The following is a 24,667-nucleotide window of genomic DNA, read 5'->3' as shown; positions in this document are numbered from 1 at the left end:
ACGGGAGGCCCCCAGGAGCGCGGGTGAGCGGCCCGGCCGGCGCCCCTCAGGCGGCCGCTTCTCCGTCAGGCGGCCGCTTCCTCCACGGCCGCCCTCCGCAGCCGCCCACGTGCCGCCCTCCGCAGCCGCCCACGTGCCGCCCTCCGCAGCCGCCCACGTGCCGCCCTCCGCAGCCGCCCACGTGCCGCCCTCAGCAGCCGCCCTCCGCAGCCGCCCAGCCGCCCTCCACAGCCGCCCACGTGCCGCCCTCCGCAGCCGCCCACGTGCCGCCCTCACAGCCGCCCACGTGCCGCCCTCCGCAGCCGCCCACGTGCCGCCCTCCGCAGCCGCCCACGTGCCGCCCTCAGCAGCCGCCCTCCGCAGCCGCCCAGCCGCCCTCCACAGCCGCCCACGTGCCGCCCTCCACAGCCGCCCACGTGCCGCCCTCGCAGCCGCCCACGTGCCGCCCTCAGCAGCCGCCCAGCCGCCCTCCGCAGCCGCCCACGTGCCGCCCTCCGCAGCCGCCCACGTGCCGCCCTCCTTGGCCGCCCTCCCGCCCGGAGACCCGCAGTACCTTGAGGTTCCCGCGGTCCAGGGCGGCGGTCAGATGCTTGCGGACCTCGGTCAGCTGGGGCCGCGGGCCTCGGGGGCTGGCGCCGGGCCGCAGGGGCTGCTCCTTCAGCGACTGCTCCAGCTTCGACTCCCCGAGCAGGAGCTCTGCCATGTCATCTACAAAGAACACAGTGAGAAGCTGAGCGGGAGCCGAGCCGCTGCGACCCGAGGACCGCAGGACCCGCCGCCTTGCTCGCGCCCCGCAAGGCCCTTCTGGAACTCGGCCTCGGACGCAGGCCCAGCGGGCCCCACCTGACAGCCACGGCTGCTCACTAATAAGAAGGTTCCGGAGTTTGTACCCGCACGGCCGGGAGCTCGTTCCCTTATCACAGATCCACTGAACCTAAAAAGCCTAGATATGTATTAACGTGGAGAGCGCTCAAGTTCGGTGGGAAACAGCCGTCTCCGAGTTCTGGCGCGATCTGTGTAAAACACCGTGTATTTTCCAAGAGGGACCGGTGAGATCTCCTAGCTCCTTTGCGTTCTGTGCTCTTAACACCTGATTCACACGGCGAATGCCTCATACAATCAGGCTCAGAGACACAGAGAGGGAGGCCGAGATGCAGGCAGAGGGAGAAGCAGGCTCCCTGAGCCCAGCCCCATGTGGGACTCGATCCCAGGACCCCGGGATCATGACCTGAGCCAAAGGTAGATGCTCAACCCCTGAGCCACCAGGCGCCCCTACAATCAGATTTTTAAAAAGAGTAGGTAGGTGTCGGGCAGCCCGGGTGGCTCAGCGGTTTAGCGCTGTCTTCAGCCCCGGGCCTGATCCTGGAGTCCTGGGATCCAGTCCCACATCGTGCTCCCTGTGTGGAGCCTGCTTCTCCCTCTGCCTGTGTCTCTGCCTCTGTGTGTGTGTGTCTCTCATGAATAAATAAATAAAATCTTAAAAAAAAAAAAAAAAAGGAGTATATGTCAAAATGACCTGTCTCTGCCTAAAAGTCGAAGCTATACACACACTGACAACTAGGATCTTCTCAAGGAGGGTTTCACTCCTAAGAGCACACTACTGACAGTTATAATTTTGTTACTGTCTGTGTTGGCTTGTTAATTACGATGAAGAGCTCCCTCCCCAAGCAGCTCTTTGGAATCCACACATGTAGATGTTCGGAATAAACCCAGAACAATTCATACGCCAGCCTGAGCATGACCTATTTCTTCTGTGATGAGACAGGACATAATTGTATTAAAATATAAGAACAGTGGGGATCCCTGGATGGCTCAGCGGTTTAGCGCCTGCCTTCGTCCTGGGGCATGATCCTGGAGTCCTCAGATGGAGTCCTATATGGGGCTCCCTGCATGGAGCCTGCTTCTCCCTCTGCCTGTATCTCTGCCTCTTGTTCTCTGTGTCTCTCGTGAATAAATAAATTGAATCTTTAAAAAAAAAAAATATATATATATATATATATATGAACAGCGTAAGAGGTCTAGAAGGATACACCTCAAATGCATGCCGAGCCAGGGAGACTTCAACTGGAGTTAGGGGCCAACATACTTTAGTTTTATCTTTTTAACTTTCCAGCCCTACAACAGAGACCAGATATGCCTATTATTTAGGTAATCTAAAATTAACTCCAGGAAATGTCACAGAGGACCCACTGAGCTTCTGAGTGGTAGGCCCAGAGCAAGCTGTGAGCTGCAAGGAGAGCCTTCCCAGTCCTCTGGTCAGTGACCCAAATCTACCAAATCTAAAGTTCTTGCAAAGCCTCCGTGTGTGTACTGGGGAGCCCAAAATAGTCCCTCAGGGATGAGACCTCAGTCCTGCAGTGGGCGGAGCAACACCAGAACAGGACTGAGTTACCTCATTGAACCCAAGAACTCTCCAGGGTGCTGTCTACAAGATGAAGGGAGCACCAGACAGGACCTACGGCAGCATCCTACACCAGGAGAAAATGAGGCGCCATCTGCACAGGGCACAGGGACACACAGCTTAACCCAAGTGCACCAGAGCTGCCCACACTGGTCACGTGGGAGAGCAGCAAGCAGCATCCTCCCAGAAGTGTGAGCCCTTAGTGAGAATGAAATGCCACTAATAAAGAAATGCAGGACTCGGGGACGAAGGCTGTGTGGGCAAAGGCCTGATAGTGAGGACCAGAGCACTTGCACACAGTACTAAATGCCTGAGACAAAAAACTACGAGAAACCAACACCAGGCAAAAATAACACCGTATAAAAATCAGGAGGCGTTCCAGGTGACCAGCTTTCAGAACACGGGAGTATAGGCTTAAAGAAAAAAAAAAAAATGACTCCAATCTTTTTAAGACTTTATTCCTGTTTTGGGAAACAATGCCACATGGGGAAGCATTTATCAAGAGCTCAACAATTCCCTTAGGATTCACTTTCATTTCCTTCTTCCCATCAGTACTTATTAATACTTTATTTTTTAAAGATTTTATTTATTTATTCATGACAGAGAGAGAGAGAGAGAGAGAGGCAAAGGGAGAAGCAGGCTCTGTGCTGGGAGCCCAACGTGGGACTCGATCCCAGGTCTCCAGGATCACACCCTGGGCCGAAGGCTGCGCTAAAACCGCTGGGCCACCAGGGCTGCCCAATACTTTATTTTTAAAATAGCTGCTGCCCAATAGATACAGATGCAAGTCACATGTTATTTTAGAAGTTACAGGAGCTATGTTAAAAAACTCATGAACTTAATTTTGATAATCTTTCATTTAACTCAATATATCCAAAATATTGTTAGTTTAACAAGTAATCCATATCTTTAAATTATCAAAATGTTTTACATTCTCTTTCGTATTAAGTTTTCCAAACCTAGGGGCACCTGGCTGGCTCAGTACAGTGTGTGACTCTTGATCTCAGGGTGGGAGTTCAAGCCCCATGTTGGGTGTAGAGCTGACTTAAAAAAAAAAAAAAAGAAAGAAAAGAAAGAAAGAAAGTTTCCCAAATCTAGCATGTACTTTGCACGTATGACAGCTCAATTCGAACTCGCCACATTGCAAGTGGTCAGCAGCTAGCCATGGCTAATGGCTGTGATATCGGTGGGAGCATGATCACTGTTTACAGAAGTATGCCTATTTATCTTTATTCTGTAACCCTGAAAAGATGTGCCTAGAATGAGTATCGCTTAAGAATAAAAACTTCTGAATGATAGTTTTTGGGATAATTTTTTCAGTCTCATCTTTGCAGTTTCAATTATTTTTATTGAGCAGAATCATTTTACATTATTTTTAGCAAAAACTGTAGCTCTTTAAAAATTGGAAGTATATATGTTGGGACATTGATGGTGGTTATTTCTGAGTGGGGAAACTGTTAGCGTATATCAACTTTCTTTCCTGTATATTTTAAATTTCCAAAAAATAAAATAACATGAGATTAAGAGTTGTAGATTTAAATCCCAGTTTGTCGCGCTGTGTCTGCGGCCCCAGGATTTAACCTCAGTGTTTTAGGGGGCAATTCTAAGAAAACCCCTCTATACATCCCAGCTGAGGATGCCTCTCTCCGCGTTGTTCCCCGTTATTCCCCCCACTCCAATGACCTCCCTGCTGCGGCTCCTCTGACCCTGCAGCTGAAAATGGCCAGGCAGCAGAAAGGACAGCATCTAGGGCCCTCTGTGTGTGCTGCCTCTCTCTAGCTGTGGGCCCAGGGGGGACTGCTTACCCTCTTGAAGCCCCAGCCTCCATTTATGAAATGGGAACAATACCACGACCACAGCAACGCTATGGATGAGAGCTGGTGCATTCTCAGCAAGGGGAATGCCTGGCCTGCCACACCTGTCAACTAGACCTCACAGGATGAGTACAGGGAAGGGCAGACCAGGCTGAGGGAACAGCAGGGCGTAAGAAAAGCACAAAGGCGAAAGCCCACTGGACCAAGTGGCCAGAGAAGGGGGTGTGGGTGAGTGAGGGGACAAGTGGGGAGCAGAACATGGAACTAACGTTTCTCTTCTCCCCACTCAGGCCCATCCCCATGGAAAACAGATCCTGGCACTTTCCATGTGCAGTTCTCCATGTGCAGGCCCAGCGAACCTCCTCCAGGCTCCTGGGGTAATTCCGAATGCTGAGAACACCATTCATCTTGATAAAGACATATTAATTCTTCAAGTACTGCTCATCTCGCCCCACACATGCCCTATCCCAGGCCACACCCAGCTGCCCCCAGGAACCTCGAGCACCCCAACCTAAGGCTTACATACCTGCTGCCCCTTCCACACTGTACTGAGAGGCCCGGAGGCAGAATCTGTGTCACTTACTCTCTAGTCTCAGAGCCAATGTCTGGGACAGAGTCAGGGCTCAATAAATGGTGACTTAATTCAAAGAGAGGCCAAGGCACTTGGACTACACCCTCCAGTGTGAGGCCTGGTCCTGCCTGCGGCACGATCTGCCAGTTGTCCCCAAGTACTCATTCTCCTCTTCTTCCTCTAGTATTAGAGTCCCTGAGTTTTATCCATGTACAGAGCTACCAAGGTAAAGGCTATTTCCTTGGCTCGCTGGGGGCCGGATGCTGCCACAATACTGTTATGGCCGGTGCGATGTGAGCAGAAATCCTATATGCAGTTTCTCTGCTGGGCCTTGGCAGGGAATGAGCTTACCCTCCAGATCCTCTTCACCCTACCTCATCAGCTGGAATGGGTCTGTGCTGATGGGAAACAGGGCATCCATTCCGGTCCTCAGGATGGAAGCCATCCTGAGCAACACAGGGCAGCACAACATTAGGAGCCGTGATCTCTAATGCCCAGGAGCTGCCACTGCACCCTGGACTGCTTGTGATCAGAAAGAAACAGTAACCTCTACCTTGCTCCTGCTCCAGTCACTGCTACTGTGGCTTGGTTACAGTGGCCAAACTGTTAACCCAGCTAGGTCTCCCTACCACCAAACGACGGCTATCGGAGAACCCCTTACCAATCAATACTCATTCCCAGTGTCACTTATGTCTAGAAGGAAAACCACAGAACCCAGCTGACGGCTTTGGTACAACACTTTGACATCACCTTTTCTGTTTCACTGGTTTTATATCCTAAACTTGCAAAAAATATTTAAACAAAGGACTACATAAAGAGAAACATGAAACCACCATCTTTAGTGCTTTGTAGGATTTATAGCCTTTTAGTTTCTTCTTTTCTAAAGCTTTTATTTATTTGAGAAAGAGAGGGAGACAGAGTACAAGCAGGGGGAGGGGCAGAGGGAGAGGGAAAAACAGGCTCCCCACTGAGCAAGGAACCTGACTAGGGGACTTGATCCCAGGACCCTGAGATCATGACCTGAGCCGAAGGCAAATGCTTAACCTATGAGCCACCTGGGTACCCCAGCCTTTGAGTTTCTTGATCTCCTGATACTAGGGGAACACACCACAGTCTTGCTGCTGAGATGTGCAGCCTAGCTCTATCGGAACAACCAAGTGAGCCCTGGGAAAGGTTCAGCTGAGAGGAAGAAACTTCATGCAGAATTAGGAGATGCAGTCCCTCTCCTCATGGAAGTTCTAGGCTTTCAGCAGCCCTCCACACGCTGAAGCTCTACTGGAGACATGTACAGACCTGGATGGGTGGAGGAGGAGACAAAGCCTTCACCAAGAATGTTCCAGGTACATGCTTATAAGATGGAAAATGCAAGGAAAGGTCTTTCAAGCAAAAGAAACGGAATATGCAGAGGCATGACACAGTCTAGCTGTTTGGGGAACTCTGAGGAATTTGTGAGCGCTGAAACATGAAGGGCAGAGGGGGGAAGAGCAAAGAGTCTCCTGCCAGGTGGGCAAGGATCAGCTCCTCAGGTCTGAAAGGAGCTGTGTACTCTGAGCAAAGGGCTTACAACCCACTTTGAAATTAGTAAGGTGGTTGCAAAGTAATTTGTTTAATTTTTAAAAATTTCAGGCTCCAGTGAATCTCCTAGGCAAACTACGCTTTCCTCACTCTCCTTCAAAAATGATGACTTCCCTACCGCTCATTCTCCCAACCAGGAGGGCAAAGGTCTGAAAGACATCCGTGAACCCAGATGTGAACCCATCACACAGAGACTGCAAGGCTCCATCCTCATGAGGCAGGGGCTCAGCAGCCCGACTGACACTCTTCAGGGGTGGCTGCTCTTGTCAAGGGCCTCTGGGCTCCCAATTCACAGTCCGGAGGTGACAAAACAGATGTCACCTAGCCAGCTGTTACTGCCCATAGTGTGTCTGCTTACATGCTAGCACAGTGAGGGACACAGAGGGAAAGGCACTTCAGGACATACAAGAAAATTAATTCCAGGGGTGCCTGGGTGGCTCAGTCGGTGAAGCGTCTGCCTTTAGCTCAGGTCATGATCTCAGGATCCTGAGTTCAAGCCCTGGGTCAGGCTCCCTGCTCAGCAAGGAGTCTGCTTCTCCCTCTCCCCAGCTCATGGGCTCACTCTCGCTCGCTCTCTCTCGCTCTCTCTCAAATAAATAAATAAAAATGTTTTTTAAAAAAGAAAATTAATTCTAGCTAGATTAAACAATTAAGTGTGAAATAAAAGAGGATAAAAAAAGTAAAAATAGACTTTCACTGCTAGCCAAGATGGAACAAATTTATCCTTCTGTATAAAATAACCACAGACACAAGATGGAATATATGAAAAAACAATTTTCACAACACTGGACGTGGAACCACAGAGAAAAGTGATTCCTGAGAAGTGGGTAGCGAACAAGGGGGGAGCTCTGTGATTGTCTTGAGAGTTTCCAGCTGCTCCGCAGGCACAGGGAACCCTTACATCAGGATTCTGCCTCGAGGGGCTCCTGGGGGGCTCCGTGGTTGAGTGTCTGCCTTCAGCTCAGGGCGTGATCCCGGGGTCCTGGGATCGAATCCCACATCAGGCTCCCTACATGGAGCCTGCTTCTCCCTCTGCCTGTGTCTCTGCCTCTCTCTGTATGTCTCACGTGAATAAATAAAATCTTTAAAAAAAAGGGGGGGGAATCCTGCCTCGTGAAAGACTTAAATCTGAGTATCTCTCCCCCACTCGTTTAGCTACTCAGACTTAAATCTGAGTATCTCTCCCCTACTCGTTTGGCTACTTACTCGTTTGGCACAGAGGGCCCAGGCACATACTGGAGAATGCAAAACCACATTCTGGAGAATGCAAAACCCAGGATTATATGGGGGACAGAGCTCTGGGCTCAGGCAGCCCTAGGCTTACTACCAGCTCTGCTGCTTACTAGCTGTGTGGCACTGGGCAAGTCACTTCACCTTTCTGAGCCTTAGTTTCCTCGCCTGACTACCACGGGGATTAGACATAATGCATGTAATGCACAGAGTACAAAGCAGGAGTTGAATAGATGCGAGTTATGGTTACTATTACTGCCTTTCGTTTTGGACTTGCCATTTCCCAGAATGGTTACGCGGAATCTAACCAGTCAGAAAGCTCTGTGATACACAATCCCTGGCTCAAGAGGCCAGTAGGAAGGTAAGAATGTTGTGCGACCTTCAGTACTAGACAAGCCATGCGGGGTCTTACTAAGTGCTGCACAATGTGCTGAGATGCTGACATCATCCCATTAGTCCTCCAAACCTCCCGGGGACCTGCTGGCACCCCCACCTCACAGATGGAGAACCGGACACAAGAGGCGAAGCCACATGCCAAATGTCACAGAGCCAGTCGGTCCTGGAGCTGGGATGTTGAACCTGGGCCGTCTCTCTGCACGGTGGCTCTGGCATAGAGACACTGACATCCAGAAGAGGGGCCCAGCTTCCCTCCCAATCAGCCGTGTGACCCTGGCCAAACCACTTCATCCTTCTGCTGCAGGGCCCAGCAGGCCATCCCTAAGTCCCCTTCCTGCTCCACTTGCTAGGACTCTCAGGGGACTGGAGTGGGGAGGGACTTGAGGGTGCCCAGGGCTCATTCCACCTTTCCCATGGGCATTTTTTTGGGTTTAAGTGAGGCTGCAGAAACAAGCTCCCAATGGACTTAGCTGAGCTAAATCCTAAAGCCGAACAGAGACCACTCCTGAGGACCCTCCCTGAGCGGAATATGGGCAATCAGCCCCGGCAGGGCACTCTGGTGCTTCACCTCCAAACACACGATCCCCATGCCACAGCTGGGGGGATGGGGGTGCTCAGCCTCCCTGACTATCCCGAGGATGGGGGGCTGTGGCCCTTGCTACTTGAGGTGACTGCCCCCTCCTCCCAGCCTTCCCCTCCTGGGATAAACAGCTGACACCCAGAGATTTGATAGGATGGGGAAGAAAAAGCTTAGGCTTTCTCATGCAGGGAGTACTTGATATCAATACCCCCCCCCCAAAAAAAAATCTCAACCACAAGAATTTGTCAATAGAGAAGCATTTAGGTCTATTCATACCATTCCTGCCATGGCTGTGATCCAAAGGGAAAAACAAACCCCTTTTCAAGTAGGAGCTGGTTCTTCAGCATCTCGTCTGTTATGCAGCAAACTCAGCCAGGTTCTCCATTCCATGGTCTCAGCACAGCCTCAGTGAATTGTGTCCTTCACTTATCCGGCTTCTTGTAAGACACAGGTACCTCAGCACTTGCAGTACTTGCCATCACCCTACCCACCAAAAAGTGACCAAAAAAAAAAAAAAAAACCCAGACAGTGCTGGACAGTGTTGGTAGGAGCACAGGTCAGGATGAGTGTCCACAGAGGGCAAGTCAGCAACGTCTGACCCAGAACGTCCAGTCGTAGTAGCACATCCCCTGCATATGTGGGCCCTCGAGCACCAAGTTGCACATACAGGGATGCTGGCTCCATGCAGCCCTGGTGCTAACAGCAAAGGACCAGAACCAACCCACATGGTCCTCGGCAGGAATCCGTCCAGTGAATTACAGTACCTGCCACGTGATGGGACATAACACGCCCATGATGCAAAGGAAAGCCATCTACACACAGCCCCCCGCTAGCCTGACTACACAAACCGCCCCAGGCCCCGCCTTGTCTACAAGTTCTGTGGCCACTCACGCTGAGCCTGGCTTGGCTGGTGACTTGCTCTGATGGACAGGACACTATCACGTGACACACGCAGCCGCTGGGAAAAGTGCTTACTCACATCCACTTCCCTCGAGCATCTGTGCCCACCCTACTTCCCTCTTGCTCCCCTCTGCCCTTCTCTGCAGTGGGGCTGGCCTGGATCTCAGAAAGGCCACAGGGAACAGAGCTGAGTCGCCTCAGCCAGGCCTGGCCTGCAGAGAGCCCAGCCAAGGGCCATCATGTCATGGAACCGACCCACAGCTGGTGGCAGATGCAGATGAGCAAGACCCGGCAAGCCCAGAATGGTAAAAAATAGTAAAAGGTGGCTGTTTTAAGGCCGGAAGTTTGGGATGGTTTGTTACACAGCAATAGCTAACAACATGAGAGAGAGACACAAAATAGGATGTGCGGTATGTTACCACTGTATATAAAAACAAAAAGTAACAACACACTTTCTTATAAATCTATAGATATGCTGAATGTTTCCAAAAGGACCCCCAGGAAAGTCTTAAGAGTGGCTATATCTCTGGAAAGGAGCAAGAGGACACAGAGATGACGCAGGTTCCAGAAGTTTCTACTCTCTCTCATATTATTTGATCTTTATTGCATTTGTTACCTGCACAAAACATTAACTAGTTAATTTAAAAGGAAAAGAAGAGGCCCGTGTTGGAGTATGCTCTGAGTCTGGAACGCCTGTCTGCTGCCCCCGTGGGGGGTTTACCCAGCCTGGCCCATCATCTCAGAACCAGGTGGAGGAGGTCTGAGTCTGAGATTATCACTGTGTGCTCGTCACCTGCTCTCCTTGGCCTCCCATGTGCACCCTCTCCAGGCCCCTGAATCCTTCCCAGACTGTGGCACTCTGACTCACCTGAGGGTGTCTGGACAGGTTGTGCCTCCCTCCCTTCTCCTGCCAAAATCCAGGCATCGTGTGAGATGCCCTCCAGGGTCACCTTGGAGAAGCTTTCCCCGCTCCCCCGGCCTGAGACCCCACGCTCCTTGCAGCACTGTGCGTGAATGCACACCCCAGTCAGCAATTATTTAGCACCTGCCAGCACCCAGCACGCACAGCAGTGAAGGAGACAGAGGGGTCTCTGCCCTTGTGCTGCTTATGTTCCAGAAGGGGAGACAGACCATAAAAAAAGCCAGTGGTTAAGAGATGAGCAGAGAGCTTAAACAGGGTGACGTGACAGTGAGTAACCGGGTGACTACTTGAGACCAGGAGGGCAGATCAGGGGCAGAGTCTCCGAGGAGTCTGAGTTTGAGACAGAGTCAGCCACACAAAGCGCTGGCAGGGAGAGCACTCCTGCGGCCCACAGAAGGGCCTCGGGGCCGCAACACAGCTGGCATGTTCCAGGAGCAGCCAGGGGGCCAAGCGGCTGGAGCGGTGGCGATGGATACGGGCAGGGCGGTCGGAGGGGGAGGGCAGCCACGAACATGCCCAGACACTGTGGTCAGCATTGTGGCTTTCCTTCTAGGCGCACCTGGAAGCCTCTGCAGGGGGCAGGGAGCATGCCAGCAGTGGGTGAAGGGACCAGGTTTGGGCTTTGTGAAGACCCCTCCGTCTGCTACGTGGAGAATGCACTTGGGGTAGGAGCAGCCGAGCGATGGCAGGGTTGGAAGGTCACTCTGGGAGTCCAGCGGAGGAGTGACGACCCTGGGACAAGGGGGCAGAGGTGAGAAATAGTGTAGAAGGGGAGAGGCAGATAGAGGGAGGACACAATCCTCAGGTAAGATAAACAAGACTCACTAACGGCTTGACCCCAGAGGTGACTGTCACCTTACCTGGCAGCAGGAACTTTGCAGGTGGGATGAAGTTACAGAGATTGAGATGGGATTATCTTGGATTACATGGGTGGGCACATGGGGGCCTTAGGAGAGGGAAGTAGGTGGGTCAGAGAAGGAGGAGGAGGTATGGTGACAGAAGCAGGTCCACTCACAGAGGAAGCTAGGCTCCTGGCTCTAAGGATGGAGGGGGGCCGAGGGCCAAGCCACCCGGGCAGTGTGGGGGCCGGGAAAGACAGGGCACCGGTTCTTCCCTAGAGCCTCCAGGAGGAAGACAGCCCCGTGGACACCGAGCCGAATGAGGCCCATTCCCACCTTCCGACCTCCGGAGCTGCCAGAGAACAAGTCGGCATTATTCTAAGCCTGTCCACATGTATTAATTAGTTACAGCGGCGATAGGAAACTAATGCAGGAGGGGTGGGGAGTGGAGAGGGACCAAAGAGAAATTCTTTCATTTCAGTTCTGGGCCTGCACACTAGGCGGAAATAGGGGTACCCTCTTGCCATCTACTGAGGTGAATAGGAATAAAAACCGAGAGTTCTGTTCTGACTTAAATACCCTTCGATACCCACGTAGAGAAATCAAGTCAGTGGATGGAGGCTGGCATCAAAGCTGGAGGAGAGCAAGTGGATGGATCCAGTGAAAAGAACCCAGGACCGTGTTTGTTACAGAAACAGATTAGAAGTTTCCGGAAGGAGGGAGTGGCCAAGAGGGATAAAGGCGACTGGAATAAGGAGGAAGATAAGAACACAAACATGACCATTAGATTTGGCAACAGGGAGGCCACATCACAGGGTGACCTTGACATGGGAAGGATCAGGGTGTGTGGGGGTACAAGCTCAAAGGAGCAGGCTGCGGAGACAATGGTTCTTTGAAGAGGCTTCGCTGAGACAGCGCAGGGAGGTGGGCAGTAAGGAGAGAGACATGGGTTTAGGGAAGGTTTTTACAGGGGAGCCTAGGGTATCTGTGAGTCCTCCAGGGAATGACCAAGAAACTGACAGAGACAGAGAATTGATCCAGAAGAGATGAGAAAGTCCCAAGGAGGTGTGAACAGAGGGGTTCTGAGGCCTTGGAAGGAACTGGAGCCTCCACATAGTGACAGGAGGGGAAACAGGATGACTTGTTGGTAGGAAACAAGGGGCTTTCCTAACTGCTTCTTTGTCCTCAGTAAAGTAGGAGGCCAGCCCGTGAGCTAGGAGGGACAGGATGGCATCCAGATAAAAGGCCTACAAAGGGAAGAATATGTGAGAGCAGGGATACGAACAAACCGAACAGACCGGATGCATGACAGGGCCTCTGAGGTCACCGACCATCAAGTGCAAAGGACCGGCAAGGTTGAGGCCTTCCTCCCGCTACACACAACTACTCAGCAGCACGCAGGGGCAGGTCATGGTCAAGCAGCAGGGTGCAGAAGAGGTTCAGGTCACCCCGCCCCTTGAAACCCTCCAGGGGCTCCCCTCTCATCCAAAGTGAAAGCCCAAATCCTGTACCTTTTCACCTTGGCTCTGACCTCCACCCTGTCACTCTCACATTCATGCTCCATCTCCAGGATTTAGCACGTGGTGGGTGTTCTGTAAATATTTCTTTTTTTTTTTAATTTTAAGGGTTTTTTTATAATTTTAAGTTTTTATTTAAATTCTAGTTAGTTAACACATAAGGTAAACTTGGTTTCAGGTGTAGAATTTAGTGATTCATCACTTACATCTAACACCTAGTGCTCATCATAAGTGCCCTCCTTAATGCCCATCACCCATCTAGCCCATCCCCTACCCACAACCCTCCAGCACCCTCCCTTTGTTCTCTATCATGAAGAGTCTCTTATGGCTTGCCTCTCTCTGTTTTCATCTTATTTTATTTTTCCTTCCCTTCCCCTATGTTCATCTGTTTTGTTTCTTCAATCCCACATATGAGTGAAATCATATGGTATTTGTCTTTCTGTGACTGACTTATTTTGCTGAGCATAATAATCTCTAGTTCCATCCACACCATTGCAAATGGCAAGATTTCATTCTTTTTGATGTTAGAGTAATGTTCCATTGTATATAGACCACACCTTTTTTATCCATTCATCAGTTGATGGACATCTGGGCTCTTTCCATAATTTAGCTATTGTTGATGCTGCTGCTATAAACACCAGGGTGCATATGCTCCTTCAAATCAGTATTTTTGTATCCTTTTGTAAATACCAAGTAGTGCCCACCCCAACGCTCATAGCAGCAATGTCCACAGTAGCCAAACTGTGAAAAGACCCGAGATGTCCATTGACAGATGAGTGGATAACGATGTGGTATGTATATATATGTGCAGTGGAATATTCCTCAGCCATCAGAAAGGATGAATACTTATCATCTGCATTGATGTGGATGGAACTGAAGGGTATTACACTGAGCAAAATAAGTCAATCAGAGAAAGACAATTATCGTATGGCTTCCCTCATATTTGGAATATAAGAAACAGCACAGAGGATCATAGGGAAAGGGAGGAAAAACTGAATGGGAAGTCATCAGAGAAGGAGACAAACCATGAAAAACTCTTAACTCTAGGAAACACACTGAGGGTCGCTGGAGGGGAGGGGGAGGGGGAGGGGAACAGGGTCCTTGAGTGATGGGCATTAAGGAGGGCACGTGATGTGATGAGCACTGGATGTTATACACAACTGATGAATTATTGAACACTACATCTGAAACTAATGATGTATTATATGTAGGCTAATTGAATTTAAGTAAAAAAAATGTTTCTGAAATGAGTGAATCAATCAATAGGTCTCCCTTTCATGGACAGGACCTAATCAAGTATCTCAGTCTCTGGAGACTCAGCTCCCCCACCCACCCACCCAGAGTGCCTGGCACAGAGCTGGGACATGACTGCTGACCAAGACCCAGGCCTTCCCATTTCTACCTCAGGGCTCCCGTTGTTCCCCGGCCAGTATCTTTACTTAAATTATGACCCAGTTCAAAGGACCTGCTATTTGGACCTTGACTGAAAGGCAACGATGCCATAAGTCAAAGACTAAAGAGCTCAAAGAAGTTGGCAGAAATGATACTCTGGGAAAATCTTGGTAGCTGGAGTCCAGGCTTCATGCCAAAGCCTCCTCCCCATGTTCACACACAATGCAGATGCTGGAAGGACAGGATGAAAGAGTAAAATGTGGGAACAGAAGACAATACTTCCACCGTGCTGGCTGAATAGACAAGTATACTGGAATGACACGTACACATGCACGTGTACACACACACACTTCCCCTAGAAAACCTAGTTTAATAAGAGCAAAGGTAACTTGAAAGTCATCTTAGAGTTGGTTTGGCCTGTCCCCAGGGCTCTGCAGGGCAGGAAATGACTCTAACAGGGCAGGGGGATGTTATCAGGCCAGCCCAGAAGGCTTGGAAATGGCTCTCTCAGGAAGCCGGCTCCATACAGACAAGTGAAATGCACACCCACACCAAGTCAGCAAGCATCTTTTGAAGATTCAAAGCCCTAAGCCACTCCCTGCCCTCAAAGAGTATGGTCTATAGAGAGCCAGGGACCACCGAGTCCCGGCATGGTGGGGTGGAAAGACCATCAGGCCCACTCAGAAGACTGTCAAAGCTAAGTGTGGTCTGAGCTGGGCCTCAGGAATTTCTCCAAGTGAGGTAGGACTTCCCCAAGTGAATAGTCCAGGCGGAAGGGAGACGCCACAACTGGTGTGTGGGGTCGGGCAGAGGCAGGAAGGAGGCTACCACAGACCATGCAGCAGCTGTAGAAGACTTGAGGGACCCACGTTCCCAGGCCTCTAGGCCCAAGACTCAGTGGAGAGCTGCCTCCCTTGGCCTGGCAGGGGCCAGAGAAAGGAAAGGCATTTATTGCAGGTCCCTGGCAATATCACCTCATCAACCCAACACTCCTTACTTGAGAATAAAAAACTGCTTCTTGTTAGGCCTCAAATCTTCCAGGGCCAGAGAAGGAGCCCAGGGGCTACACCAGTCCATAGGTGAGGAGTTTGGAGGGGCAGAGAAAGGCCAGGGAGAGACAAGGAACCCTCCCTGGGAAGGGCCACTCAGCTAGCATTGACCCTCCAGGTGCACAAGGGACACAGGAAGAGAAGGTCACCGACATCCAGGTGCACAAGGGACAGGCACCTGGTACGTGCTTGGTAGGTGTTTAATGAGCAAACGAATCCAAGGTAAGCCCTCAAGGGCAACAGCCAAGTTGTTCCCTGAACAACTGAGTACCTACTGTGTGTCAGAGGTGTTACTGGTGCTGGAGACAGAGCAACGTACAAAATAGCAAACAAGCCCTGCCCTCGTGGGGCCGGCAGCCCAGGGTCACATTCACTGTTGTGTCCCAAGTACACGTTCCAGCGCCCCCACATCCTAACCCACTCACTAGAGTGCAGAATGAATGGCCACCAGGCGAGGCCTGGGGACTCTGGCTGAGGCCCTAGGTCTGCTCTGACTAGTGCGGGACCCTGCCATCGTCTTTGGGCCTCGGTGACAATTCCAAACCACAGAAGCTGCTCCCAACCCCCACTGCACAGCTCTGCGATCATCGCTGTTTCTGTTACCCTGCCTGCCTCTTCCGCCTGTAAAGGGCCGAGGATCTGGACCTTTCTACCCTTCTTCTACACAGAGTACTCCTGATTCAGGCAGACTGCTTCAGATGATTGCTGGGGCCTGAACTAACTGCATTATCTCTTTTGCTTCTCAAAACAAAGTCTGAGCTAAAGAGTGAGGCTTGGGGAAGCTGAGTAACTCACCCAAGGCCAGAAAAGCAGTAAGTGCCAGAATTGGGATCTAATCCCAGATCTAATGGGACAAAGCCCACTGCTTTCTCCTGCACCAGGTTCCTTTCCTCTTTGGGAAAATACCTCCAACTGCCCAAAAAGGTAAACTACAGTAGTGCTTGCCCAGGGCTGAGGGGCTTCCCCAGGCACAGGACTTCCAGTGCTTAAAACCAAGCAAGTCTCAGGCCAACTGAGACAAGGTGGTCACCCGAAAGCCACAGCTCTGCCCAAGATCCCCCTCCTGGCTCTCTGCCAGGCTTTACTCACTAAGCGTACCCTGCCCTCAGCCCCCCAGTAACCAGCCGCACCCTGAAGCCTTGTAAGTAATGCTGTAATTGTTCTCCTCAAGCCACAGGGTGATACCCTCTCCCACCATTTGGACAATCGTGTCTAAAATCTGGTCCTGGAACTTCATGTGTTACAACCACCTATACTAGTTACCTATCCTGCTTCCTGGGACACCTGGCTCATGATCCTGGGGTCCTGGGACTGAGTCCCACATCAGGCTCCCTGTTCAGTGGAGAGTCTGCTTCTCTCTCTCCCTCCGCTGCTCCCCCTGCTTATGCATACACTCTCTCTCAAATAAATAAATAAATAAACAAATAAATCCTTAAAAAAACAAACAACAAAAACCAATCCTGCTTCCTGAACCCCAACCCCACTAAGAAGCAGGACTGAGGCAGGACTTGGGCCCAGCCAGGGAATCTGAGTTGCTAACCAGCCCCCAGGTGCTCAGCTGCCCAGAGACTGTGTGACTGTTCTGAGCTGTTAGCTTCTGTGGCTGGTGACCCACTCAGTCTATCTGTTCTAGTGCAGGCCCCATACATAGGACGTACTCATTAAATGCTAAAGATTACGGTTGAGGGCATAGCTTCAGACCTGCCTTCACAATTCACCTAAGGCTCTATTTTAAAATGCAGATTTCCAGCCCCCAACTCAGACCAGGGAAATCACCTCCCGACAGGAGGGATCTGGGAACCTATAACATCCAGGTTCCCTTAGCTCAGTGCCACTCAGAGCAGGTCCACGGACCAGCAGCACTGGCATCACACAGGAGCTTTGCTAAGCCTGCAGGAGCCTCAGGCCCTGCCCCAGACCTGCTGCATCAGAACCACTGGGAATGTGGCCCAACAAGCCAACTTGGTGATTCTTTGATCCAACAAATTTAGAAAACCATTTGTTGGTATAAAGAATAATGAAACTAGAGTTAGAAGTGGGTTAAAATTCAGCTCAATGAACATCTCCAAACCTCAGTCTACTTATCCCTGAATAAGAATTATCACCCTCGACCTCGTTCCACATGTGGTTGTTGTAATGATTAACTGGAATCCACGTAAAAGTTCAGGCCCACACATGGCACACAGCAAAAGTTCAAGCAATGCTTGAACAATGTTTTAACACCCGTGTAGCCGGAAAAACTAAGGTGTCAAGAGAATCAAGTGAGGTGCACAAGGTCACTGTGAGGGTGAATGCATGGAGATTCTGACTCCAGCTCCGGCAGGCCTCCGAAGGGACCAAAAGCCATCTGTTCTGCCTCGCTCTGGCACTTGCACCTCCACCACACTCGGTGAGCACGGGAAGACAGATGGGGGCTGGAGCCACACTGTTAGGTTTCCTGTGGCTTGCCGCTGCCCTTTACGTCTTTATGTGGTACCCATCTGCCAAACTCCACTCGTTCTTGTCCTGGTAGCTGACGAGGATGGTTTTGAGAGATCTCAGAAAACCTCTTCTCTTTTCTTGGCTTCTCAAATGGGAAACACTGGCTTTCCAGAAAGGCCTGCAACCCTCTACCACCTGCCAAGCATGAGGGCGCCCAGAGGGTCAGGAGTCTACCGCAGCGAGGTGAGTGTGAAGCAGGAGCGAAGGCCGTGCCCGCCGGATGCCCGTGCCCGCCGGATGCCCGGAGCAGGGCTGGCGGGGCAGGGGTGCCGGAGGGAACGCCTTCAGCAGCAGGGAACCACCGAACATCCCACTCGGTGGCTTCAACGGGAAGGCGGTCGTCATCCCACATAAACGAAGTCCAGACAAGAGCCCCTCCGGGCGTGGGGCCACATCCTTCTTGCGGAAGGACCCTCGCGGCCACCAGGCAGCAGCAGCGCCCACCCTCAGAAGCGCCCGCCCCAAGCCCCGCGGGAACAGCCCACCTGGAAAGCACGGACACCCGGAAGCAGGAGGAAAACTTTGCCAGAAGCCCCTCCCACAGCAACGTCCCTGACGTCTCATTGGCTAGAACTAAGTCACATGCTTATGCCTCGACCAATCACAGGCAGGGGGTGGCCCCACCCAGGCCCGGGCCCGCCCACAGGGAAGCACGTGGCACGGGGCGGGGCTGGTAACCACACGTGCCCACGTGGGACAAAAGTGGGGCTCGGTCAGGGAGGAGGAAAGGAGCTGCGGGGAGAATGCCGGGGAGAATGCCGGACTGACGAGGGGCGGTGCGGGGGCGGTGCGGGGGCGGTGCGGGGGCGGGGGGGGGGCGGTTCTGACTGGCCCCCAGTCGCTGCCAGCCCCAGGGGGGAACAGCCCGGCCGGGCCAGAGGCCTGCCTTGGCCTCCAAGGGCACCGTAGGGGCCTCGGCAGGGCTCTGGAAGGCCACGGGGGGGGGGGGGGGCACAGCCCCCAACTGGAGGAACTGGAGACGGCGACGATGACCCTCCCCCAGCTTACTCGGCGCGGGCACCGCGGTTTGTCTCCCGTTCGCACATTCGGGCCTTATCACAGCCCTACCCGTTTGTCACTGTTATTACAGGTCCATAATCCCTTATCCATAATTTCCCAAATCTAGAACTCTCTAAAAACCAAAAGCTGGTTTTGTTTTTGTTGACTTGTTGGGCAACAAAAGCTATTTATAATCTATCCTCTTGCGAGGACTGTTTGCATGTTTTAATGCAGAAATAGTGACGCGTTTCATGATGAAGTGCTGTCCCTGGACCCGCTGCGAGTGTCACGTACTGGCCAGTATATGTACCATGTTCTGGAAAATTCTGCACTCTGAAACACAGCTGGCACCAGGAGTTTCAGAAGAGGGGTTCTTTACACACAGCTTCCCAAGGTGAAGTACCTCTCTTAGGAAGCACCAGCAACTCACTTGGAGCAACTGAACTCAAGGCCAGAGCTCTGACCCACCTCACTTGCTTCTGCCGCTTGCCAGCTGGTGGCTTTAAGGAAGACGCCTCTATGAGCCTGTTTTTTCATCTGAAAAATGGGGAGCTTCAGACTAGAGCAGTGGCTTTCAAATGTGTTTTTAAAAGCCAATTAGCTCCTCAATCAAAGGAAAGCTTAGGAAAAAGTTATCACTGCTCCAGTGAGTGAGGCCTGCCCACCCAGCCGCCAGGCCCCTAAAGCACGTTCCCAGAAGGGTTCCTCAACAAGACAGTTTGAAAACTGCTATCCAGTGTGATTTCTCCAGACCCATCTGTTTCTAACACTGTATGGTTGTTTTGTCTGAGGCAAACATCCTTTTCTGTGACAGAAGGACAGCTGGGAGGAACTTGAACCAGACCTTGACAGACAGGTAGGCTTCTGGCCTGCAGAGGGGCCTTCAGAGCAAACAGCATGAGCGCAGGTGGAAAGACAATGAGCAAGGTGAGTGAGGGGGTCCAAGAGGCCAAACCAGCCAGTGGGGGCAGGGTGGGAGCGGGGCACAAGGGAAGCCCAGGAAATGGGAAGACACACTGGAAAGGCTGGCTTACCAAGCAGATCAACGCCAGGAATCCTCAAAACCTAGAATCCCTCTAAGCAGGAGGCCAGGGGAAAGCTGAGCAGTCCTGGTCCCCCTGTATGGAGCCACATGGTCATGGTTCTCCTGTCCTGACTACAGTGACCATGAGCCCCAGTGCTTAGCTCCAGAGCTATCAATACGTTATTGTCAAATAAGGGAATCTTTGAAAATCCAAAAGTCAGGACATATGGTTGGCCAAAAAGGTGTGTCCTTCAGAGGACAACAAAACAGAGTATCTGAAAGCAGGACAGCTGCCCTGGGAAGGCTAGGACAGAGTGTCAGCAAGGTCTCACTAGTGTCCCTCCTCACTGTCCAGGGACAGTCTGACTCCCAGGAGTCTGCAGTACCCTGGGAACATCCAAGCAACAGTACCTCTTTCCCATTCCCCAGCAGGCTCTCAGGTAAACCTCAGCCTTCTTTCCAAAGAAGCCCCAGGACCGCCAGGAAAGCCTCCAGAGGCCTGAGACCAGGGGGCTGTCCAGGAAGTCAGCCCACCTCCGGCGGGGGATGCCACCAGGAGGAAGGCACCAAGGCCACTGGGAATACCAGCCAGTGGCAAATGCAAAAACTTCACTCCCACTCAGTGGTCTCCATACATTCTGTAACCAAACTTTGCCCCAGAAATATTCTTTGTTTCAGACACCATTTCCCTACCTGTCCATCACCAAGAGGTAATTAAAATGTTTCAAAATCACACCCAGTCAGAACTGTGATGATCCCTTAAAGGAGAAGCTCAGTTAGGTGAGCTTACCTACAAAGACTGACAGGGAAATGAAGGAGAAGCAGACGCTGCCTCAGAAAGGGAGTGGCTGTCTGTTGGGGCTGGCACAAGCTCCAAAATGCCTGTTTCTGTTACTGAAAATCATGGGAGTCTCGACCAGGTGTGTCACTTCAGGGCTCTCACTCTCTTCCCAGCCAGGTGATATCCAGGACGTGGCCTGCCTCGTCCAGGGTTACACTGAGCCAGCCGGAGGGAGTAAATGCCAGCATTTTGCATGTAACATATATCGACCCATTTCTTCCTTACAGCCACCTTAACGGAGGACGATTATTAACCTGATCACAGCAATGAAGAACACAGGCTCTGAGAGGCTAAGTGACTGGCTCAGGGTCACCTAGCCAGCCGCGGGTAGAGTCTGGATTAAAGCCCAGGTGCCAAGCCACTGCATTTTGTCACACAGTAGTGAACCTCGCCTTTGGGAGGCTAAAAGGTGACATTCTGGGGAGAGAGGGCAGCCGGGACTGCCCTCCTAGGGCCAGGACTGACCTGTGACCCAACAGGGAGCTGATGTGCTTTTCTCGATCTCTACCCCCAGCCCAGGCCAGGGCACCTCAGAATCCCCTGTCCCACAGATCCCCTGGATACCTGGTGAAGATGCAGGTCTGGGGTGGGGCCGAGAGTCTGCCTTCCTCACATGCTCCCATGTGATGGCCAAGCTGCTGCTTCGCTGACCACACCTCAGGCAGAAGCAAGACTTGAGTTGAATTTTCTCCCACCCCACACCGCGCCCTTCTTACCTTGCGTGATCACTGTCTTGCTGGAACTCACAGGGGCCTGGCATGTAGCTGCCACAGATTTTGTTGGGGTTGTTTTGTTCTTGCTTTTTGACATGGATGATTAAGATGGTACCCATAGTGGAGTATGAGGCAGAAAATGGATTTCCCGGGTCTGTTTTCAGCTTGGCATTTACCCTTTTCTTCCTTATCCACCTCTCGGCCAAACTGTCTAAACTAATTTATCTCAAAGGAGTCAGGCTGGAGCTGTGCGCTCTCAAAGTGTCCACTATTTCAAGCCCTTACTGGGAGGGGTTGCCATGCTCCCATCCCGGAAGCAGCAAATGCTGAGGAGTAGGGATGCCTCTGTAAGCAAGAGCATGGAAAACCGAGCGACTCGGCTCAAAGAGGGCTCTCACCTCAGAGAAAAGCCAAAGCCTTAACCATGACCTCCAAGGCCGCATGTGATCTGGCCCCACCATCCCTCTGCCCTGATCAGCCCTCTGCCCTTGATGTCCCCTCCATAGCCTCTGGTCCTCTCTTAAATGCCACCTTCCCGGTAAGGTCCTCCCTGGCCACCAATTAAACTAGTAACCTCTGTGCCTCCCACCCCCACCCCCACCCCCACCCCACTCCCAAAGCACTGCTGCCTCTTCCCCTCTTGACTCCCCTCTAATACCACTTATCACCATCTGGCATCCTATAAATTTTACTTAGTGATTTTGATTTATGTCTCCCTGCCCCTTCCCCACTGTAATGTGGACTTCATAAAGGCAGAGACATTTGTCATTTTTGTCCGTTCTGTTCACTGGTACATCCCCAGTGCCTACAACAGCGCCTAGCACGTAGCAAGTACTCAATATTTGTGGAATGAATGAATGAAGGGTCTGCTCTGCATGCTAACGGGTCAGACTTTGTGACTAGACCTGGGAGTCATCAGTTCCTGTGGTTCTCTTAACTGCCCTGAAAACTCAGTCTTTCCCTCCTGCATTCTAAGATGAGGAGACTGAAACTCTAAGTGGTTAGTTAAGTGATTTGGCCAAAGACACAGAGTTAGGCTCAGGCACCGGGTCTGCCAGCTTCCAAAGACTGTGTTCTTTTCTGCCTGTGGCTGCCTTCAAACTGTCTTCCTGTGACAAACATGACATTAACTCGCTTTCCTTATTGTAAGCAGCAAATGCTTTTGCTTAAGGACTTTGCCAGATCTGCCCAGAACGTGAAGTCCAGTGCATGCAAAAGGGTCTAGGGGGAGCTCATGCCCTCCAAGCCAGGAGGAAGTCCCACCAGTAGCCTAAAGAAGCCTCCATTGGCCAAAGGAAGAAGACCCTCCTTTAAAAAGTTCTCTAAACCCCAAAGAAGAGCCACAATAATTCTGGTTGTGTTTCATCTTTTTCTTCACTTTATTTTGTTTTGTTATGTTCCTGAGCAATCTCTTTGACCTTTTCAAGTCTGGGTGACCTTTTGCCTTCAATGACTGCTACAAGTCATGTGGATTCTAGAGCAGAAATCTATCTCTCATGAACTTCCCCAAACCAAACCTGCACACGGGCCCATGGGCCACAGTGCCCTGCATGACCCACTCCCCCACAAGCCCCATAATGACTCAGGCCCAGACCCCAGGGACCAGGCCCTGGGAAGGAAGCCAAGCCTTGTGGGGCTGTGAAAGTAAGATGCACCTATGCCACCAAAGTCCATTTACCCTCTTATTCCAAAGACCACCATAGTGAGTCGCCCCTCCTCCCCTACTCATCACTCTGCATCACATTACCTCATCTGTTTTCTTCAAAGCACTTCTTACCATCTGAAGCTATCCCGTTTATTGATTTCCGTATTTGCCATTGCCTGTCTCCTCAGAAAGGTCCAGTTCGGGAGGCTAGGAGTATGGTCAGTGTTATTCACCTCTGTTCTATTCCTGGCACAGGTGGGCATGCAAATACCGGTTGAATGGTTGAGTAAATAAAGCAGAAAACAAGTGGGTTCGGAAGGAAAGAACCAAGGGGCTCACAAATGGAGCCACTTAACCCTAACATCAACCTGTCCTGAAGGTATTTTATGCCTGCACAGCTGGGAAGTGGACCCAAGACTGTCCAAGAGGAAATGAGAAAATGCCGCCAGTAAGAAGAGGAGAAGCAAGAGGACAAGTTGGTGAGCCTTACAGGAAGGCCAAGGTCAAGCTGCCATTGGGGCCCATGGCCCTGAATGCCATTTTCCTGGAATATTGACTTAGAGAGGACTCAACAGTTTCCACGGAGTTGAGCCCAGGTAGTCTATGCTTCCTCCCTGCCCCTAGGGCAGTCATGGCACCTGCATCCATGCACGAAACCTCTGCCTGAAGCAAGGGACCACAGTTGAGAGTGTGCAAAACCAAGTTCTTCTTTCAAGGCACTAGTACCGTTAAAAGACACGATCATAAACCGCCCTCGAAGAAGACACTTGACGTCCGTCTCCATTCCTGGGTAGTTTGAGGTTAGAAGGTCATAAATAGTGCCATGTCCTCTCTCAGAGCACCGTCTTTCATTCATTCATTCTTTCATTCATTTGTTCAGCCAACATTTGCTCACCCAGCCCCGGGCTGCCAGAGATGGAATGACACAAAACCTCTGCCCTCTCACCAGTCCATCGGTGCCCGCAGTTTTGGCGGGCACTAAAAGACCAGCAAATATTAACTGATACTTGCTTCCAAAACAAATAAGGCCACGTGGAGCTGCGCACTGAATGGGATTTGGGATGCAATTTCGATTCGATTGGGTACAAGAACCAATTCAGTCAATGGGACCTTGATTAACTCCAAGCACCAGACTCCTACTCAGGGGCTCTCTCGGACCCCCTTCCTCCTCTGGGCACCAGGCCCCTCGCCCACCCAGTCCCATGCTTTGGCCACATTCCCACCCTGGTCTACAGTATTCTCCCTCAGTCTCTTCTGACTCTATTTCCCCTGCCTTCCCAAACCCCACCTCCCTAGGTCCACAGCTTCCACATCCTACTCGCTGAACCCCAGGACACACGTCTCACCTGCCTTCCACCACCACCCCCTACACACGCCCCAGGTCTGGGCTTCCGCCTGGAGCCCCCTGAACGTCATGTGTTTACAAACCCTATTTCCCAGGGGTCTGTGCTCGACCCCCGCCCCCCGCCCCCCACCCCGGGAGCGCAGAGGGCACGCACACCCCGTGATCTGCTGCACACTTGCCGGCCTGCCGGGGGCAGGGCCCCCCCACCGCCTCCAACTTCCTAGGACCGAAGGCCCCCGGGCTCGGCGGGGCGCGGGCCGGGCAGCCGGGCCCTGGGGCCCCCCCGAACTCCGCGCGCGGGGCCCGGGCCGCTGGACGCCCCGACCGCGTGACGCCCGGGACCCCGCGCCGCCCAGGCCCGGCCCCGGCCCCGGCCCCGGCCCGCGCACCTCCCCGGCCGCGCCCCGCGCCCCGCGCCCCGCGCCCCGCGCCC

General features: G+C 52.1%; 1 protein-coding gene and 1 long non-coding RNA gene across 9 annotated transcripts in view; one reads left to right on the top strand and one right to left on the bottom strand.

Annotated features, from left to right (window-relative positions):
• Positions 1–24,667, bottom strand: part of TTC7B (tetratricopeptide repeat domain 7B) — a 252,364-nt gene that overhangs the window by 227,389 nt on the left and 308 nt on the right. For all 4 annotated transcript variants that reach the window (XM_041758870.1, XM_041758871.1, XM_041758872.1 and 1 more), the window contains exon 2: positions 554–708. In XM_041758870.1, coding sequence (XP_041614804.1) covers positions 554–708 — 155 coding nt within the window. The remainder of the gene's footprint in view (positions 1–553; positions 709–24,667) is intronic.
• LOC121493167 lies at positions 17,249–24,490 on the top strand. Of its 5 annotated transcripts, none has more exons than XR_005988401.1 (4): positions 17,249–17,575; positions 17,699–19,060; positions 19,481–19,593; positions 20,120–24,490. It is a non-coding gene; the product is annotated as an uncharacterized LOC121493167 (long non-coding RNA). The 5 variants fall into 5 exon arrangements; XR_005988403.1 differs by having other exon boundaries at positions 17,699–19,593; positions 20,120–20,940; positions 21,051–24,490; XR_005988402.1 differs by having other exon boundaries at positions 17,780–19,593.

Source organism: Vulpes lagopus, chromosome 6 (genome assembly GCF_018345385.1).
Source record: "Vulpes lagopus strain Blue_001 chromosome 6, ASM1834538v1, whole genome shotgun sequence".
NCBI lineage: Eukaryota > Metazoa > Chordata > Mammalia > Carnivora > Canidae > Vulpes > Vulpes lagopus.
Note: the sequence above shows the minus strand (reverse complement) of the source record. Positions and strands in the feature narration are given on the sequence as shown.